The 15,092-nt window shown below is 45.0% G+C and overlaps 1 protein-coding gene across 2 annotated transcripts in view; it reads left to right on the plus strand.

Moving 5' to 3' along the window:
• DVL1 (dishevelled segment polarity protein 1) overlaps positions 1–10,574 on the plus strand; it is a 62,773-nt gene extending 52,199 nt beyond the window's left edge. For both annotated transcript variants that reach the window (XM_062507516.1, XM_062507517.1), the window contains exons 12-15: positions 1,089–1,220; positions 5,743–5,910; positions 7,376–7,582; positions 10,192–10,574. In XM_062507516.1, coding sequence (XP_062363500.1) covers positions 1,089–1,220; positions 5,743–5,910; positions 7,376–7,582; positions 10,192–10,568 — 884 coding nt within the window. In that variant the 3' untranslated portion in view covers positions 10,569–10,574. The remainder of the gene's footprint in view (positions 1–1,088; positions 1,221–5,742; positions 5,911–7,375; positions 7,583–10,191) is intronic.
• Positions 10,575–15,092: the final 4,518 nt, after the last annotated feature.

The raw sequence follows: 15,092 nt of genomic DNA on the forward strand, positions 1-15,092 counted from the left end.
TTTGGTTTTTTTTTTTGTTTTTTGTTTGCTTTTTATTTTACGCATTTTTTACTTTTTATTTATTTTATTTATTTATTCATTTATTTTGCTTGTTTTTTTGTTTTTATTTACTTTTCAACTTACTTTATTCCACTTATTTTTCTTTTTCACTTATTTCATCCCATCCATTTCCTTTTTTTTAATATTTCTTTTAATCCCTCCCTTTTTATCCTTTCAAATTTATTTTTTTTCCTCTTATTCCTGTTTTTTCCTTTCCTTTTTTTTCCTTTCCTTTTTTTTCCTGTTTTATTCCTTTCCTCTTTTTTCCTATATTTTTTCCATTCCTTTTTTTCCCTGTTTTTTCCCTTTCCTTTTTTTCCCTGTTTTTTTTCCTTTTTTTTTCCTTTTCTTCCCTGTTTTTTCCCTTTCCTTTTTTTCCCTGTTTTTTTCTTTCCTTTTTTTTCCTTTTTTTTCCTGTTTTTTCCCCTTTTTTTTTCCTGTTTTTTCCCTTTCCTTTTTTTCCCTGTTTTTTTCTTTCCTTTTTTCCCCTGTTTTTTTCCCTGTTTTTTTTCCTTTTTTTTTCCTGTTTTTTCCCTTTCCTTTTTTTTTCCTGTGTTTTCCCTTTCCTTTTTTCCCGTTTTTTTCTTTCCTTTTTTCCCCTGTTTTTTTTCCTTTTTTTCCTGTTTTTTCCTGTTTTTTTCCTTTCCTTTTTTTTCCCTGTTTTTTCCCTTTCCTTTTTTCCCCCTGTTTTTTCCCTTTCCTTTTTTTTTCCCGTTTTTTCCCTTTCCTTTTTTTCCCGTTTTTTTCTTTCCTTTTTTTCCCTGTTTTTTCCCTTTCCTTTTTTTTCCTGTTTTTTCTTCCGTCTTTTTTTCCCCTTTTTCCTATTTTTTTTCCTGTTTCATTTTTTTTTTTCCTCTCTTTTTTCTTTTAGTTTTTTTTGGGTTTTTTTTTTTGTTTGGTTTTTTTTTTTTTTGTTGTTGTTGTTGTTGGGTTTTTTTTTTTTGTTTTTTTTTTTTTTTTTTTTTTTTTTTGTTTTGTTTTGTTTTGTTTTTTTTTCATTTTTTCTTCCCCCACGCTGCCACCGTTTCAGAGCAGTGTGTCCCTTGCAGAGCTGGAACAATCCCCTGTCACTGTCACCAGTGACATGGCCACCATCGTCAGGCTCATGCAGCTGCCGGACTCGGGACTGGAAATTCGGGACAGGATGTGGTTAAAAATCACAATTTCCAACGCTGTCATAGGTAAAAAAAAAAAAAAAATTAAAAAAAAAAAAAAAAAAATCCCAGGGGTGCTCCGGGAGAGAGGGGGGGGAAATAAAATGAAATAAAATAAAATAGGATTTAATGGGGAAAAAAAAAATGGAGAAAATGCGGTTTAAGGAGGATTTTTGGGGGGTTTTTTAATGTATTTTTAGGGGTTTTTTTAAATGATATTTGGGTATTTTGTTTATTGCATTTATTGATATCTCATTGCATTTATTAATACCTCGTGTATTCCATTTATTACATTTATTAATACCTCGTGTATTCCATTTATTACATTTATTAATATCTCATACGTTCTGTTTATTGCATTTATTGATATCTTGTGTATTACATTTATTAATATCTCATATTCCATTTATTACATTTACTAATATCTCATATACCATTTATTAATATCTCATATAACATTTATTAATATCTCATATTCCATTTATTACATTTATTAATATCTCGTATATTCCATTTATTACATTTATTAATACCTCGTGTATTCCATTTATTACATTTATTAATATCTCATATATTCTGTTTATTGCATTTATTGATACCTTGTGTATTACATTTATTAATATCTCATATAACATTTATTAATATCTCATATTCCATTTATTACATTTATTAATATCTCATATTCCATTTATTACATTTTTTAATACCTCGTGTATTCCATTTATTACATTTATTAATATCTCATATATTCTGTTTATTGCATTTATTGATATTTTGTGTATTACATTTATTAATATCTCATATTCCATTTATTACACTTATTAATATCTCGTATATTCCATTTATTACATTTATTAATATCTCATATATTTCGTTTATTGCATTTATTAATATATATTCCGTTTATTACATATATTAATATATATTCCATTTATTACATTTATTAATATCTCATATATTCCATTTATTACATTTATTAATATCGCATTTATTATGTTCATTGCATTTATTAATATATATTCCATTTATTACATTATTAATGTATTATATATTCCATTTATTACATTTATTAATATCTTGTGTATTCCATTTATTAATATCTTATATATTCCATTTATTACATTTATTGGTATCTCATATATTCCATTTATTAAATTTACTAATTTCTTGTATATTATATTTATTAATATCTCATATATTCAGTTTATTACATTTATTAATATCTCATTTATTACATTATTAATATCTCGTATATTCTGTTTATTATTCATGAATTTGATTTCTGGTGTCCAAAATTGGTGCACGATGCTCATCCCCACCTGGTTTTTACTTCTTTATTCTTCATATCTCAAAATTTGGCACAGATAATTCTGATCTGGGTGTTCACCTGGCACAGCTCAGCACAGGTGATCCTGCCCTGGGTGTTCACCTGGCACAGCTCAGCACAGGTGATCCTGCCCTGGGTGTTCACCTGGCACAGCTCAGCACAGGTGATCCTGCCCTGGGTGTTCACCTGGCACAGCTCAGCACAGGTGATCCTGCCCTGGGTGTTCACCTGGCACAGCTCAGCACAGGTGATCCTGCCCTGGGTGTTCACCTGGCACAGCTCAGCACAGGTGATCCTGTCCTGAGTGTTCACCTGGCACAGCTCAGCACAGGTGATCCTGCCCTGGGTGTTCACCTGGCACAGATCAGCACAGGTGATCCTGCCCTGGGTGTTCACCTGGCACAGCTCAGCACAGGTGATCCTGTCCTGGGTGTTCACCTGGCACAGATCAGCACAGGTGATCCTGTCCTGGGTGTTCACCTGGCACAGCTCAGCACAGGTGATCCTGCCCTGGGTGTTCACCTGGCACAGCTCAGCACAGGTGATCCTGCCCTGGGTGTTCACCTGGCACAGATCAGCACAGGTGATCCTGCCCTGGGTGTTCACCTGGCACAGCTCAGCACAGGTGATCCTGCCCTGGGTGTTCACCTGGCACAGCTCAGCACAGGTGATCCTGCCCTGGGTGTTCACCTGGCACAGCTCAGCACAGGTGATCCTGCCCTGGGTGTTCACCTGGCACAGATCAGCACAGGTGATCCTGCCCTGGGTGTTCACCTGGCACAGCTCAGCACAGGTGATCCTGCCCTGGGTGTTCACCTGGCACAGCTCAGCACAGGTGATCCTGCCCTGGGTGTTCACCTGGCACAGCTCAGCACAGGTGATCCTGCCCTGGGTGTTCACCTGGCACAGCTCAGCACAGGTGATCCTGCCCTGGGTGTTCACCTGGCACAGCTCAGCACAGGTGATCCTGTCCTGAGTGTTCACCTGGCACAGCTCAGCACAGGTGATCCTGCCCTGGGTGTTCACCTGGCACAGCTCAGCACAGGTGATCCTGCCCTGGGTGTTCACCTGGCACAGCTCAGCGCAGGTGATCCTGCCCTGGGTGTTCACCTGGCACAGATCAGCACAGGTGATCCTGCCCTGGGTGTTCACCTGGCACAGCTCAGCACAGGTGATCCTGTCCTGGGTGTTCACCTGGCACAGCTCAGCACAGGTGATCCTGCCCTGGGTGTTCACCTGGCACAGCTCAGCACAGGTGATCCTGCCCTGGGTGTTCACCTGGCACAGCTCAGCACAGGTGATCCTGCCCTGGGTGTTCACCTGGCACAGCTCAGCACAGGTGATCCTGTCCTGGGTGTTCACCTGGCACAGATCAGCACAGGTGATCCTGCCCTGGGTGTTCACCTGGCACAGATCAGCACAGGTGATCCTGCCCTGGGTGTTCACCTGGCACAGCTCAGCACAGGTGATCCTGCCCTGGGTGTTCACCTGGCACAGCTCAGCACAGGTGATCCTGCCCTGGGTGTTCACCTGGCACAGATCAGCACAGGTGATCCTGCCCTGGGTGTTCACCTGGCACAGATCAGCACAGGTGATCCTGCCCTGGGTGTTCACCTGGCACAGCTCAGCACAGGTGATCCTGCCCTGGGTGTTCACCTGGCACAGCTCAGCACAGGTGATCCTGCCCTGGGTGTTCACCTGGCACAGCTCAGCACAGGTGATCCTGCCCTGGGTGTTCACCTGGCACAGCTCAGCACAGGTGATCCTGTCCTGAGTGTTCACCTGGCACAGCTCAGCACAGGTGATCCTGCCCTGGGTGTTCACCTGGCACAGCTCAGCACAGGTGATCCTGCCCTGGGTGTTCACCTGGCACAGCTCAGCGCAGGTGATCCTGCCCTGGGTGTTCACCTGGCACAGATCAGCACAGGTGATCCTGCCCTGGGTGTTCACCTGGCACAGCTCAGCACAGGTGATCCTGTCCTGGGTGTTCACCTGGCACAGCTCAGCACAGGTGATCCTGCCCTGGGTGTTCACCTGGCACAGCTCAGCACAGGTGATCCTGCCCTGGGTGTTCACCTGGCACAGCTCAGCACAGGTGATCCTGCCCTGGGTGTTCACCTGGCACAGCTCAGCACAGGTGATCCTGTCCTGGGTGTTCACCTGGCACAGATCAGCACAGGTGATCCTGCCCTGGGTGTTCACCTGGCACAGATCAGCACAGGTGATCCTGCCCTGGGTGTTCACCTGGCACAGCTCAGCACAGGTGATCCTGTCCTGGGTGTTCACCTGGCACAGATCAGCACAGGTGATCCTGTCCTGGGTGTTCACCTGGCACAGCTCAGCACAGGTGATCCTGCCCTGGGTGTTCACCTGGCACAGCTCAGCACAGGTGATCCTGCCCTGGGTGTTCACCTGGCACAGATCAGCACAGGTGATCCTGCCCTGGGTGTTCACCTGGCACAGCTCAGCACAGGTGATCCTGCCCTGGGTGTTCACCTGGCACAGCTCAGCACAGGTGATCCTGCCCTGGGTGTTCACCTGGCACAGATCAGCACAGGTGATCCTGCCCTGGGTGTTCACCTGGCACAGATCAGCACAGGTGATCCTGCCCTGGGTGTTCACCTGGCACAGCTCAGCACAGGTGATCCTGCCCTGGGTGTTCACCTGGCACAGCTCAGCACAGGTGATCCTGCCCTGGGTGTTCACCTGGCACAGCTCAGCACAGGTGATCCTGCCCTGGGTGTTCACCTGGCACAGCTCAGCACAGGTGATCCTGTCCTGAGTGTTCACCTGGCACAGCTCAGCGCAGGTGATCCTGCCCTGGGTGTTCACCTGGCACAGCGCAGCACAGGTGATCCTGCCCTGGGTGTTCACCTGGCACAGCTCAGCACAGGTGATCCTGCCCTGGGTGTTCACCTGGCACAGCTCAGCACAGGTGATCCTGCCCTGGGTGTTCACCTGGCACAGCTCAGCACAGGTGATCCTGCCCTGGGTGTTCACCTGGCACAGCTCAGCACAGGTGATCCTGCCCTGGGTGTTCACCTGGCACAGCTCAGCACAGGTGATCCTGCCCTGGGTGTTCACCTGGCACAGCTCAGCACAGGTGATCCTGCCCTGGGTGTTCACCTGGCACAGCTCAGCGCAGGTGATCCTGCCCTGGGTGTTCACCTGGCACAGCTCAGCACAGGTGACCCCGTGTCTCCCCTTGCTGTCCCCTTTCAGGAGCTGATGTGGTGGACTGGCTTTACACGCACGTGGAAGGATTCAAGGACCGTCGGGAGGCCAGGAAATACGCCAGCAGCCTCTTGAAACACGGCTACCTCAGGCACACTGTGAACAAAATCACCTTCTCCGAGCAGTGCTATTACGTCTTTGGAGACCTCTGTGGCAGTAAGTCCCCAGCTGGGACGGGCAGAGCTGTCCCCGTGTCACCCCCGTGCCTTGAGGGTGCTCAGGGAGTCCCCTGGCGCAGCCTCGGGGTGAGGAATTTCCTCAGGAGGAAGTTCCAGAGCTCTGCCCAGGGAGGGCTTGGAGTCCCTGTGGAGATATTCCCAACGCAGCCGGACGCATTCCTGTGTCCCCCGGTCCAGGATTGGACCGGGGCGTCTGCAGAGGTCCCTTCCAGCCCCAGCTCTGCTGGGGTTTCCCAGGAGGAGTCCCAGCACAGGGAACCCTTCGTTACCCCAGAACTTTGTGACAAGTGGCTGGTGCTCCCGGGCAGCCCGGGCAAGGAGAGCACCTGGAGGAGGATGAGCCCGTCGGGTAGAGCACGGAGGACAGAGGTTTATTTCAGGATTTATTTTATGTTTGTTTCTTTATTTCTGGACACCAGGGTTTGTTTTATTTTTTCTGGCGGTGTCACACATCTCCTGCTTGTGGCTACTCCATTTCCAGCATGGAAAAGGGGGAAGGTCCTCACCTTGTCCTCATCCTGTTCTCACCCTGTCCTCACCTTGTCCTCACCTTGTCCTCATCCTGTTCTCACCCTGTCCTCACCTTGTCCTCACCTTGTCCTCATCCTGTTCTCACCCTGTCCTCCTGTTCCCATCCTGTTCCCATCCTGTTCCCATCCTGTTCTCTCCCTGTTCTCTCCCTGTTCCCATCCCGTTCTCACCCTGTTCTCACCCTGTTCTCCTGTTCCCATCCTGTTCCCATCCTGTTCTCCCATCCTGTTCTCACCCTGTTCTCTCCCTGTTCTCACCCTGTTCTCCTGTTCCCATCCTGTTCCCATCCTGTTCTCCCATCCTGTTCTCACCCTGTTCTCTCCCTGTTCCCATCCCGTTCTCACCCTGTTCTCACCCTGTTCTCCTGTTCCCATCCTGTTCTCCCATCCTGTTCTCACCCTGTTCTCACCCTGTTCTCTCCCTGTTCTCTCCCTGTTCTCCTGTTCCCATCCTGTTCTCCCATCCTGTTCTCACCCTGTTCTCACCCTGTTCTCTCCCTGTTCTCTCCCTGTTCTCTCCCTGTTCTCCTGTTCCCATCCTGTTCTCCCATCCTGTTCTCTCCCTGTTCTCTCCCTGTTCCCATCCTGTTCTCCCATCCTGTTCTCTCCCTGTTCTCTCCCTGTTCCCATCCTGTTCTCCCCCTGTTCTCACCCTGTTCTCCTGTTCCCATCCTGTTCCCATCCTGTTCTCCCATCCTGTTCTCCCATCCTGTTCCCATCCCGTTCTCACCCTGTTCTCACCCTGTTCTCCTGTTCCCATCCTGTTCTCCTCTCTCACTGCCAGGTGAGGAGGGACCCTGATTCCAGGGAATTGCTAAGCTTTACTCCCCTCCATAAATAAATTCACAGTGATCATTTTTACCTGCTCGCTACGAAATTTTCACCTTTTATTTGATTTTTTTCATTCCCCAGATCTGGCTGCACTGAACCTGAACAACGGTTCCAGCGGTGCCTCGGACCAGGACACCCTGGCTCCACTCCCCCATCCTGCTGCTCCCTGGCCCTTGGGCCAAGGATATCCCTACCAGTATCCTCTTCCTCCTCCTTGTTTCCCACCAGCCTACCAAGACCCGGGCTTTAGCTACGGCAGTGGCAGTGCAGGCAGCCAGCAAAGTGAAGGTAAGATGGGATTATTTGGTTTTCAATTCCACAGCTCTCGTTATCCCCCAACATCTGCTTGAGTTCCTCGGTGCTGTCTGTGCTTGTCTCGTGGTTTTGGTTGCTTCCCTGCATGGATTTTGTGCAAGAGCACTGAAGTCAAAAGTGTTTGTGTCTCTGGAGGAGTGGGTTTGGCTTTCAGCTCTCTGTGGAAACTTCCAGGTTAAACCCAGTCAGGAATTCCAGCGCTGGGGTTGGTGGTGTTGGAAATGAGGCAGTTTCTGGAGGATTAGAACCAAGGTGCTCTTGGTTTTCACATCAGCACAAAAGGAAAATCCCTTTTTATTTATTTATTTATTTTTTTTTTTATCCCAAGTGGGAGGTGGCCAGCCAGGAGTTTCCAGTGCTGAAACTGCTCCCAGGGACGAGAGTCTCTGCTGGCACGTGTGACAGGGACAGGAAGAGAATTCAGCATGGATTAAAGACCTGCCCTCCTCCTTTTCTGCCCTAGCATAATGCTGTGATTCCTTTTCAAACCTTAGCAAATGAAAATCAGTTCATTTTTTTTGGCTGTGCAAATATTATTTTTTTCGTTTTTAAATCGCTCCCTGAATGAGTTTTGCTTTTGGAAATGCTGCCAGTAAAGAAGGGAGTGAGGATCCCTCGTGTTTTTATTTTATTTTATTTATGCAATAACTCGGATGTCACTTACCCCTGTTCACCACAGCCAGTCAGATTTTTACAAAATTGCCCAAAAAGTTTTCATAGCAGGAGCTCGCTCACGGGATTTTAGCTGAGCTGCTTCTCACCTCATCCCAAAACAAGAACTATCCACGAGGAATCTCACAGAGCTTTTAGAACTGGAGATTTATTGCTCTGGACAGAACGTGGGGTTGGTTTTTTTTGGCAGCTGCTTCTGTGAGCAGAAGGAATTCTCTCCATGCTGCTGGAATAGGAGAGGAATGGTGTTTTATCCATGCTGTGGAGAGCCTCCCAAAAGGTGCCAGGGTGTTCAGCTCTGAAAGGTTTCCACATTTTATTTTTTTGGTTTTTTTTCCTCGTGGAAAACAATTTCTGTGCTGTTTCTTGCTTTGTAACTGTTATTCCCTTGTTTTGTCCTGAGCAAGCGTTAGACTGAAGGATTCCTAGAGGAATGGCTGACTCTAGGGGATTGGTAAGATTCCAATTAATCCATGATGAATTCACAGCATGATCACATTTAGATCCCTCGTCACCCAAATGTTTAGCTGTAAATTTTTTTTTTTTTTCCTTTTTTTTTTTTTTTTTAATTTTGAATTTTATTTTGAATTGTCTCGACCCGTCTCAGTGCACAGTGGTGTGACATTGGCATATCAAACCCGTGGGACTGTGCTGCAAGCAGCTCAGAGGGCAGGGAATCAGGGGGGAAAACCCCATTCCCCAGGCTCTCTAGAAAATAAATAATGCAAATTTAATATTCATAATTTAATAACCCTCTGGGTTAGGTTTCTCTGCCAGGGCCCTTGCACTGCCCATTAATTGATATCCAGGTGGCTCAGGCAGGTTTGGGGAGTGCTGGGACACACTGGTCACTCTAAAATAATTAAATTTAAAATGTTAAAATTTGGGGTTTTGCGCCCTCTCTCATTTTTCTGCAGTATTAAATCATAACCAATCGGCAAATACCAGAGGCCCAAGCTTAGAATATCAACTTAAAACCCAGTGGTTTTGTGCTCTGCTTTCCATCTCTCTGCCAGGAATCCTGCAGGGATTTGCAGCCTTTTCCCCCCAAAATCCAGTCTGGTTTCCCATCTCTCCAATCAGCTGGAGCAGCAGGAAGTGATGAGCATCTGTAGCTCAAGAAGGAGCAGCCCAAAATAATTTTGTGTTTTTCCCATTTCTGTGGCTCATTTAGACTCAAAAGCTGGTTCCTCCCCCGGTTCTGCTGGATGGGGATATTTTGGTTTTTTTTTTTTTTTTTTTGGTTTTTTTTTTTTTTTTGGGAAATCCATCTTGCACTAAGGAGCATGGATTTAATGGGATATTCCTTGGGTTGATTAGTTGGGTTTCTTAAAAAACAATTAGCTTGGAGCTGTCTCCTGATCTGTCTCTCGTGGGAGCAGGGCAAGATTTTCAGCTTCCATAAAAAAAGCAAGTTTTTGAAGTGGAGTGAAGCTTGTCCGTAGTAACAACTCGGCTGATGCTCAGTGGCAATCCTTTGGTTTTCCAAGGTGATTCAGTGGAACAATATCCTGGGTGTTAGTGATGTGTGGTAGAGCAGTTCAGAATTCAGGGAATCCTCCAACAGCATCGTTAGTGAGGGATTTTAAGAAGACCTCCCCACCGAAGCCAATAAAACCTCAGGGGTTAAAGGGTGGCGGAGAAGGCAAAGGCGTTTCTTCTGGAAAACACAAAAATACCAAAGCAGAGACAGCTCCTTTGCTCGAGTCGAACCCCAAATTCCTGCTTTTTCCTCCTGTTCCTGTTCCTCCCTTCTCCCGGCAGGCTGGATTTGATCCAGGAGCTGAAACCGAGGCCGTGCTTGAGCTCTGAGCTGTGTCCGCGCGCGTCCCCGCGCCCGGCACGGCCGAGCTCATCCCGCTTTTCTGTCCCGGCTTTTTGTTTCCCCCTCTCTCCCCGCTGAACCTCAGGGAGCAAAAGCAGCGGCTCCAACCGGAGCACGGGCGAGAGCAGCAGGAGAGGAGCGGGCAGGGAGAAGGAGCGCAAATCCGGGGGCAGCGGCAGCGAGTCGGAACCGGGAGCGCGTCGGGAGCGACCGCTCAGCCAGCTCAGCCACAGCGACAGGAGCCACCAGAGCCACCAGAGCCACCACTCCTACGGTCCCCCGGGGGTGCCACCCTTGTACAGCTTGCCCAAATTGGGCTCCAAGGTGCTGGGGAGCGGCGGCCCGCCCGGGGCTCCGCCGGTGCGCGAGCTGAGCGCCGTTCCGCCCGAGCTCACCGGGAGCCGCCAGTCCTTCCAGAAGGCCATGGGCAACCCTTGTGAGTTCTTCGTGGACATCATGTGAGAGGAAGTGCCTTCAAAAGACTCTGTGTAGGGTGGGGTGTGGGGGGGGTTGGTTTGTTTGATTTTTTTTTTTGTTTGGTTTTTTTTTTTTTTTTTTTTTTTTTTTTTTTTTGGGGTAGGGTGGGTGTCGTTGTGGGATGCTCAGTGGAAGAGGCTTGGCTGTCTTGCATGTCACACCTTCCTGTTCGCAAGCGTGTCGCAGAGAAAAGGAAAAAAAAAAAAAGAAAAAAAAAGCTACAAAACTGAACAAAAAAAGAAAAGGAAAAAAAAAAAAATAATCATCTCCCCCTCCCCGCCTAGAAAACGAACAACAAAATCTCCTGGGATTGTTAAATATCAGCAAATGGACGGCATCTGTTCGTTACCTTTGTTTTAGTTTTTTCCCCCATGTCATTCTGGATTGTGAATGGCTGGTGTGTGTTCACATCTCAGTGAGCTTCGGTCATCGTGGCACTTAGTCCAGTGGAATCAGTGTCTCTCTTTTTGGGCTCATTGGAGGACTGCTATTTCACGTGACTTCTAAATTCCTGACAATGCATAGGAGCACTTTGATTTTATTTTTATTTTTCCCCCTGCTTTTTCTCCTGTGAGGACAAAAGGACTGCTGGCTGGTATCTGGGATACTGCCCTGGAATGCTGGTTCTTGGATGCATCCATAGCTCTAAGCAGACATGGAAAAGAGTAGGATCCAACCAATTCCTAGAGAAAAACAAAGTTGTGGCTACTTTCTGCTGATTAGGAAGTATAAATCAATCTTTCTTGGCTTCTTTGAGGGTTTTTTTTTGTTTTGTTTTGTTTTGTTTTGTTCTGTTTTTAAGATATTCTGTCAAGGTGACGCTGGAGTCTTGCTGCTGTATGTGTTCATTGTGCAGAACTTGTCAAGTTGTTTCCTTCTTTCCCAAGAGGGATTTTCCAGCTGCACTGGGTTCCTGGGCGTTGCAGTCCCCTCCCTGGTGCCACAGGGATGTGGCTGTTCCCTCTGGATTTGCACTTCCTTGCAGCTTGGGTGAGTTATTCCCACGGAAATAGGGAAATTGCTGCAGTTCTGTCAGCTTTGCCCTTTTGAAGGGTTTTATCCCATTCCAGCAGAGACATCAGGAAATCCTGGCTCCCACTGGGACTGGCTCTTCCCTGTGATCCCTCCTTCCTTTCTGAGCAGAAACTTTCTCTTTTTTGTTGTTGAAACAGAGACCTGGAGAAGTCTGATCCCCCAGGGCACAGTGGGCAGAGGTGTGAGGGTGTCTGACAACAGAGCAGTGGTACAGAAAGAAATCCTCATCCCTAAAAAAGAGTGGGATCCACCCTGGAGTTCCTCAAAAAGAAATCCTCATCCCTAAAAATGAGTGAAACCCACCCTGGAGCTCCTCAAATTGAAATCCTCACCCCCAAAAATGAGTGAAACCCACCCTGGAGCTCCTCAAATTGAAATCCTCACCCCCAAAAATGAGTGAAACCCACCCTGGGGCTCCTCAAATTGAAATCCTCACCCCCAAAAATGAGTGAAACCCACCCTGGAGCTCCTCAAATTGAAATCCTCACCCCCAAAAATGAGTGAAACCCACCCTGGAGCTCCTCAAATTGAAATCCTCACCCCCAAAAATGAGTGAAACCCACCCTGGAGCTCCTCAAATTGAAATCCTCACCCCCAAAAATGAGTGAAACCCACCCTGGGGCTCCTCAAATTGAAATCCTCACCCCCAAAAATGAGTGAAACCCACCCTGGAGCTCCTCAAATTGAAATCCTCACCCCCAAAAATGAGTGAAACCCACCCTGGAGCTCCTCAAATTGAAATCCTCACCCCCAAAAATGAGTGAAACCCACCCTGGAGCTCCTCAAATTGAAATCCTCACCCCCAAAAATGAGTGAAACCCACCCTGGAGCTCCTCAAATTGAAATCCTCACCCCCAAAAATGAGTGAAACCCACCCTGGGGCTCCTCAAATTGAAATCCTGACACTGAGTGAGATCCATCTGAAGTTCCTCAAAAATAAATCCTTACCCTGAGCTCTGATTGAATTAACTGCTGTTGAATATCCCCAAGATTTAATTCCTGGCTCTTTTCTGCTCTGATGCTCTGGGAAGAAAATTCAGGAAGCTTCAGGGATATTTAGGGAGCTTTTTTCAGGTTTGGTGAGCACAGGCCCCCTCTGCCATTCCTCAGTTAAATCCTCTCGTTCAGAGGGATTCATTCCCTGCTGCCTGCAGGATCGAGGACGCGTGGTTTAAATTCAGTCTTTAAATAAGAATTTTCTTCAGTGGTAAGAAGCTGATTTTTTTGGTCTGTTCTGTGCTTTTTTTGGGTAAATTCCCAAGGTGGATGTGAAGAGAGAACATCTTTATACACACACGGTTCATTTCTCACCCTGAAAACTGACTCTTCCAAATAACCATTTCATCCTGAATTTTGCACTTCTCTTTTTCCCACCTCTGTGTGCAAACATCTCCCTTTGCCAGGAGACTCCAGATGTTTGTGGTAATGGGAGACTCAATTTCTCCTTCCACAGGGAGCCAGGAATTTGGGGAAACTCTGTCACTCAACCCATTTCTGGGTTTCTAAATTAATTCTTTTTTGCAAAAACCTCCCCCAAAAAGCTGCCCAAGGCTTCTGAAAGCAGAGCTTTCATCACCATCATGGATGGCTTCTCCAAAAATGACTCGGTGAATTATTCTCAAAAGAGAATAAAAATTCTTTTCACTTAAAAGCAGTGAAGCAAATCACGGTGAAAATAGTGGTGGAATTCTGGAATTCTGTCTGAGGAGTCTGTGACTTTACTGACAATCACTTCTAAATGAATTGAGATTTTTCTGGCCTCTTTAAATTATGATTTCTCTGGCCCTGTTTGAGGTAAAGCTCAGAAGGCTGGAGAAGGAAAAAAAAAATACAACAACAAATCTCCTTTTTATATTTCCAAAAAATAATAATAAAAAATTAAAGCTGAGGGCTGAGCTTTCACCCATATTTAATTTCCTCTGACTTTCCAAGAGTTGCAGTTCACACACCTGCTGGGGGTTTGGTTTTGTGGTTTTTTTTGGTTTGTTTTTTCTTTTTTTTTTGGCTTTTTTTTTTTTTTTTTTTTGGTTTTTTTTTCCTTTGTCTCGTGGTTTTGCTGTTGGCAGAAACTGTTCTGTGTCTTGCTGCTCTTTGCTGCTATGTTAAAAAAGAAAAGTGTTTTAAACGTGTGTGCTCGTGGCTCACCCTGGGACGAGGCTGGGAGTCCCCAAGAGAGATTTTCAGGGAGGAAACCAGGCTGGAGCAGTTCCCCTCTGCAGGTAAAGGATGCTCTGGATGGATCCTGCTGTTCCTCCAGAGCAAACAGGAGGAACTCTAGGGCAGTGCAATATTGAACAAATAAAACCAGTATTGAACAAATGAAACCAATATTGAATAAATAAAACCAACACTGAACAAATGAAACCAATATTGAATAAATAACACCAACATTGAATAAATAAAACCAATATTGAATAAATAAAACCAACACTGAACAAGTAAAACCAATATTGAATAAATAAAACCAACATTGAATAAATAAAACCAATATTGAACAAATAAAACCAATACTGAACAAATAAAACCAATATTGAATAAAACCAACACTGAACAATAAAACCAACATTGAATAAATAAAACCAACACTGGACAATAAAACCAATATTGAACAAATAAAACCAACACTGAACAAATAAAACCAACACTGGACAGTAAAACAAATACTGAACAAATAAAACCAATATTGAATAAATAAAACCAACATTGACTAAATAAAACCAATATTGAACAATAAAACCAATATTGAACAAATAAAACCAACACTGGACAATAAAACCAATATTGAACAAATAAAACCAATACTGAACAAATAAAACCAACATTGAACAAATAAAACAAATATTGAACAAATAAAACCAACACTGGACAATAAAACCAATATTGAACAAATAAAACCAACACTGAACAAATAAAGCAATATTGAATAAATAAAACCAATACTGAACAAATAAAACCAATATTGAATAAATAAAACCAACATTGACTAAATAAAACCAGTATTGAACAAATAAAACCAATATTGAACAAATAAAACCAACACTGGACAATAAAACCAATATTGAACAAATAAAACCAATACTGAACAAATGAAACCAATATTGAACAAATAAAACCAACATTGAACAAATAAAACAAATATTGAACAAATAAAACCAACACTGGACAATAAAACCAACATTGAATAAATAAAACCAGTATTGAACAATAAAACCAATACTGGACAATAAAACCAACATTGAACAATAAAACCAACATTGAACAATAAAACCTATACTGAATAAATAAAACCAACGCTGAATAAATAAAACCAACACTGGACAATAAAACCAACACTGGACAATAAAACCAACACTGAATAAATGAAACCAATATTGAATAAATAAAACCAACCCTGAATAAACAGTATCGACCCCAAATCCTGCCTTTCCCCAGCGTGCACGGCCCTTTCCAGGCCGGGTGTGAATTTTTTTTCCC

This window comes from Cinclus cinclus, chromosome 23 (genome assembly GCF_963662255.1).
Source record: "Cinclus cinclus chromosome 23, bCinCin1.1, whole genome shotgun sequence".
NCBI lineage: Eukaryota > Metazoa > Chordata > Aves > Passeriformes > Cinclidae > Cinclus > Cinclus cinclus.